The sequence below is a fragment of the Embiotoca jacksoni genome, unplaced genomic scaffold (genome assembly GCF_022577435.1).
Source record: "Embiotoca jacksoni isolate LCO1_2020_lvr unplaced genomic scaffold, fEmbJac1.0.p SCAF_26, whole genome shotgun sequence".
Classification (NCBI taxonomy): Eukaryota; Metazoa; Chordata; class Actinopteri; family Embiotocidae; genus Embiotoca; species Embiotoca jacksoni.
In genome coordinates this window covers 4,054,088-4,060,087 of record NW_027185377.1, presented here as the reverse complement: position 1 = coordinate 4,060,087, position 6,000 = coordinate 4,054,088, and the positions used below count along the sequence as shown (strand labels likewise).

General features: G+C 39.3%; 1 protein-coding gene across 1 annotated transcript; it reads left to right on the top strand.

The window, feature by feature from the left end:
• Positions 1-2,104: 2,104 nt before the first annotated feature.
• Positions 2,105-5,348, top strand: rpl38 (ribosomal protein L38). Its single transcript, XM_069160206.1, has 5 exons — positions 2,105-2,169; positions 2,378-2,404; positions 2,954-3,014; positions 3,730-3,852; positions 5,138-5,348. The coding sequence occupies exons 2-5, from the start codon at positions 2,402-2,404 to the stop codon at positions 5,161-5,163; spliced, it is 213 nt and encodes a 70-aa protein (XP_069016307.1). The 5' UTR covers positions 2,105-2,169; positions 2,378-2,401; the 3' UTR covers positions 5,164-5,348.
• Positions 5,349-6,000: the final 652 nt, after the last annotated feature.

Sequence of the window (6,000 nt, the reverse complement as noted above, 5' to 3'; positions counted from 1 at the left end):
TTAGTTTGTGTTCATTCAATATTGTCATCCTGTTTCTCCATATTACCCAGGGCAAGCTATTTAAGGCCAATGAGATCAAGGCCACTGTATTTTTTTATTCTATTTTGTTGAGTTTATAGACCTGAACGGGAGTTTTCAAATTTACCAATACACACAATTACATATAGTGTTTTTTTTAAGGCTGATTTTGATATTTGTTTGGATTCTCTATATCTGAAATTACGATGTTTGTAGTAAAAGCATAAATTCTTCTTTTAATCAAAACAGTGATTTACTTTGTTTTTCCAGCAGAATTACATTCTGGCAGCGTGGCGAAGTCAATGAAACTGCATTTAAAGTAGGTGTTGAATAGTTCAAGTATAAAAAAAAAAAAAGAATCCACCCTGTTTGGTTTACTGGTCACGGTTTAGGGTATGTCTTTATTGTTCAGATCATTTGAAATAGGCTATGAGGCAGAAAATAAAAAAAAACAATTCAATAAGCTATTAGGGAAAAAAAAAACACCTTGCGGGTAAAAAGTTTAGTTTTGCAGACACGCACCTCTTTAAGAGACACACAAGTGCAGCACAAACAAAGTCATGCTACTTAATGATGGCCGTCGTGTCTTTATTGTGACCATTTTTATTCAAAAATAAAAGCTGTAGATTTTGTTTACACTAATTTGAAAAACCTGTACTTTTATTTAGGATTTGAAAATGGAGGATGTTAATCTTCATAGCCTGGAAATGTGTTAGTAAGTCGGCCTTCAACAATCAACACCACTCGAAACATGTTACAAAGTGTCTCTCTGTTACACACAGTACACAGTTTACACACACACACACACACACACACACTTACAGCCTCCACACGAGCCACTACCAGCTCTCACATACAGACTCTCAAACGCTGCACTGTTTACCTCATTAAAGCATCATTTGGAAAAGACTCCACTCGTACGGCATAAATTGAGACAGACCCCCCCCCCCCAAAAAAAAAGCCTTCAACATTTTGCAAATATTCATGAAGGCCGAGCCTGGCATCAGAAAGTGAATTAAAACTCATAGTTTACCTTGAGAAGAGCTGCAGGTGGATGAACCTCCTGAGAATGGTGTCCTCTCCTCTCAGTTGCATTCAGGGTATAGTCCCTCTCAGATGCTGGTTGTTTTTGTTTTGTTTTGTATTTTTTTTGTGTGGAGCTTTGCGTGTCTGAGGTCCGGAAATAAAAGACTGAGTTTTTGCACAGTCCCGTGGCGCGTGCCAGCCGACTGTGAGTTAGTGTTTGCTGGTTCGTCCCTGGATCCTGTGCTCATCAATATCCGTAAATAAACTTAAATTAGCAGCTGGCTTCAGTTTCCTCTAGCGCAACACGTGTCAGCTCCCTGCTCTCTTACTGGGGAACAGCTCACCGAGGCACTTTGTGTATCGTGCTCTCTGTGATTGTGGTCCACTAGGTTTTGCTCTTTTTGGTGCCTTCATAAATTTTTTTGGTTTTGTGCTACCATTTTTAATTTACAGCTGCATGCATTTTGTGACTGCCTTTGACCTCCGACCTTTAACCTGACTGCCTGAACTCAAACATCATTTCCACCCAGACTAAAAAGTTTTGGAACCTAAAACCCGCTTCCTGAATTCATGATATATTTAGAATATAAACATAACTAACAAAAAAAAAAAAATAAAAGTAACTTTTTTTTCTTTCCTTTTTTTCTAGAGTTGTGGATGTGCAGTTCCTCTCCCAACTGCCAGGGGGTGCTGCAGCACGCTCCAACACCCTTGGCCCTCAGCCTTATGCAGCATGTTTAAATCAACTGTGTATATTACAACCGGCCGATATTATCAGGACACAAACATCAAAATATTAATGTAATTTCACAATAGTTTTCTTTCCTTTTAGTAGCTCATTCATCTGGTTTTAAAATAGAAATTACTGTCAAATGATGTTATTTTCTTGACCAGGTGGATTCAATTAAACTACTTGTTTGGGCTAAGAAAGTCAGTCATTTGAAATGTTGTCTCTAAACAAACGAATAATAAGCAAGGCTGGGATCTTTTCGACAAATTTCGACGTGCATTACTCGGTTCGCTTTTCTTCTATGAATATTGTCCGTCCGCAGCTGCCGTAGTGGAATATAAAACAATTTTCAACCGGAAGTACCGCCCCTTTTCATCCCCTCTCTGGCCGACTGAGTGAGTTTCACGTTCCCACACAAACAAAATGACTTCTTTTAATCATCATCCATCCTCTTAGTTTGTAACAATCACACTCTCGTCGCTACTGATTTGTAATTATTCCATCCGGTAGCTACACGATGAGATAACCATTTTTTTTTATTATTATTTCCCCGTTGTTTTAAAGCTATAAACTTGACTCCCGTCTTTCTGCTCTCTTCCTCAGCGTCCGGTCCGCTGAAACGGCAACATGGTAAGGATGGTTCCTCCTGTAATATTGTAATAAGAAAAACAAATACATGGTCGGTAACACGCTTTTGTGGATACGAGCGTGCCTGTAACGTCATTGATTAGTTAATGATCCGCGGCTACGTTTAAAAAAAAAAAAATTAAAATAAATAAGACTTAGCATTTAGCTCGCGGGCTAACGTGGGCCACGAAAGACGTGATCACGAGCCGAATGAATTTGACCTCGTGTTGAAATGAACGACCTCCAAAATGAGCAGTCAAGGTCGCAGCTGTCCCGTAGATGCAGGTTGTTATTATTGTTGTTGTTTTTTTTTATCTGCAAGACGTCCAAACATCTGGGGCTGATGTGCCCGTGATGCATTCACAGTCTTGCGAGAACAACGAAGGGACCAAGTGCTGAGTTTCGGCCTTAAAACAGAAACCCCAGTTCCACCGGTCCACTGACATCACTTGTTTTTTCTGTTCCTATTGTTTAATCTGGGATCTTATGAATTTTTTAATACCCTTCCCCTCCCTCCCATCTAATACAGCACCTGCTCTTGTTTATTTTCAGCCTCGCAAGATTGAAGAAATCAAAGATTTCCTGCTGACAGCAAGGAGGAAGGATGCTAAGTGTAAGTCAACTTGTGTACATTTTTATTCGTATTGTACATTTAAATCAGATCAGCACGTATACTTTTTTTTTTTTGCACTGACTGAAGAAAATATGCAAATTTGAACCATACATTTCACTTCCAGCTGTGTGTAATTTTACAAGCATTTCGAAAAGTTAGACCCTCAAATGTGCCGGAAGAGATAACTTGCGAAAGACTCTAAACTCTGGCATGTTTAAAGATTTATTTCTGCATGTTTTAATCTTTATTTATTTATTTTCTTTATCTCTGTTGTATACCGAGAGCCCCTAATCCTGAGTCTGATACGGTCTCACCTGCTTGGACAGGGTGATATAAAAATAAATGACAATTTTTCTGTTCACTTGAAATGTGAGCGTATTAAAGAGGCGATAGATGATGACTTGCATGTTATCATTTAGCTCTATAGGTCCTACCGAACCAGCAAAAGGGTGTAATTTGTCAGTCAATCGTATCGTTTCAGATACATGTAGAATATTGCTTATAACACTTATTGAATAATACTTGTTGTTTTGGATATTTGAGTCGACAGGAAATGTCCTCAGTGAAACTTGACGTGTAAAAGGAAGCGTTACTGCGGTGTCTTTTAGAAAACGTGTCGGCGTTGCCATTAATTTCACTCTGGGAACAACAATCGCAGTTTAAACGCGTCTGTTGATGCGTCGAATCTCAACACGGCCTCGCTTGTCTCCTTCAGCCGTAAAGATCAAGAAGAACAAGGACAACGTGAAGTTCAAGGTGCGCTGCAGCAGGTACCTGTACACGCTGGTCATCACGGACAAGGAGAAGGCCGAGAAGCTCAAGCAGTCACTGCCCCCAGGTCAGTAATGACGACACAAAACAACCGAGCCGTCTTGACAGATGTAGCGACACGTTGAAGGTTTAATTTGATCTTTTGTAACCTTGAATTTAAACTAAGACTCGGCACACGTGCTGCAAGCGCAGGTTGTGACGTGGTGTATTTCTGTTGCCTGCAGAGGACGGCTTTAGTGACAGCAATGCACTTTAAAGGGAGTCGATGTCCTAATAATGAGCTCAAACTGATGCAAACAAGGTTTTTGTGTATTCCGAAAAACGGCGTGCGGATGTTTGACAATGAATTCAGTTTGTTTACGGAGCCTCGGGAACACGGGTCATTGCATCTTTGAATGAAATGCACAAACTGAATTTTGTTTGCAGTGTTTTGAATAGGAAGGATGAACAGCTTTAGGTCCTCCTGGCAAGTCTTTCCTACATACTGTCGCTCGCTGTAAAAAAGAGCTCGTTGTGAGCGTATCACAGTGCGATTGTTGCGACAGCGGTTCGGGTCCTCGGGAGGCCGTTTCATGTGGTGTGTCGGCACCATCTGATCTGTAGCAGTAATCTTATCTCATAATGGGCATGTGCTGATTTTAAATTTGAATTCATTAAAACCATCAAGTCATTCATCCATTTTCTGCTGCTTATCTGGGTCCACGTTGTATGAATTTAATGAGCTCTTAAAAAATTATTAAACCGCAAAAGCTGTATTAATAAATTCTTCTCTTTATGATCTTTTCTGGTTTTTCATCATCCTTTAGAACCGTGGTTAGTATGGCTGTGGAACAGCTATCAGATTACAAACTACATGGCTTTAATACGCCTTAACTCTGTAAAAAATCTTGTCCAAAGATTGTGCAGCTGATGAAGTCATTTTATTTCAGAGTATAAATAAAACAATCTGTTCCATGTGGTTCTGGTGGAGATCTCCAAGCTGTTGCAACTACAATCAGTCTTCATTGACTGTATTGATCTGGTTATGTGGAACAGAGTGCCTTTAGTTTCTATTAGTTTCACAGCAAATTACAATCTTGGATCAATGTTGGCACATCTGTCAGGGTAACTGAAGGTTTGTCAGATGGGTAATAAAGGCAAATATTTTAATTTTCTCCATTTCAACAAAGGATTCTCAAACTTCGCTGTACTCAAAAGTACTTGAGATGAATTAATGCGTTGTGTAAAATGAAAGATGATCTAAACTTAGAGGAAAATGTTTAATCATGTCCGGTGCAGAAACTGAGTGCCGCTGTTTTTGCTGCTGTGATGTTTTGTAGATATTCTCTAACCTGTCGGGTTTTTCTTTACAGGTCTGGCTGTGAAGGAGCTGAAGTAAATCCGTGATGTACACATAATTGTAATAAAAAATGGGAAAAAAAAACACTTGATTTTCTGTTCTTTGTTCACTGTGCTGTCGTGCCACGATGCAGAAGTGTTAAATGAATAAATGAAATGACGTTGCCAGTCGGGATCCTGGGTGGAGTATGGATATGTCAATAAAATAGTCAAACATGGTGTTTAGTCAGCGTTCCACGAGATGTCATATTTTAACTTAAGTTCCACCAATGCGTTTTATGTAGGTGTTAAAATATCCTGAACATTAATTCCTGCAACTCTTTATTTTCTAGATGTTTCACTGTTCAGTCTGATGTGCATAAACATCAATTCCACACTGCATGGATGAACAAATGGTGGATGATGGATTAGAAGATGTTCGTTTTGATAAATGTGTCATAATATTAGGCAGAGGCGCTTGAATGTATTCGCGAGCGAGTCTGGTGAACATTTTAATTCTGAGAGGGATCAAATTCAGCAATTTGCATGGAGTCCTCGAGAAGTAGCAGCAAATGTGTGAAGTCCAGTGGGACCAATCATGAGCTGACTTTCTTTGTGTACATAAAAACTTGATTTAATCACAAATCTATTCCAGAGATACGAACGAAATGCGCATGTAAATGTCAGTAAAAAGGGTGGCCTTGGAGTGCAACAAAAAAGATGCCCTGCTCTGACTGCACTCTTAATTAGAGTACGGGTAGAAAGTCCATCTTCCCCTTAGGTATAATCTCTGATTTATTAATTAATATTCATAATATTCATTTCCAACTGGAAATGGAAAACGTTGCCCTCCAAGTGAACCAAGGAGAAAAAAAAAAGGCCTATAATTGAAAGTAGT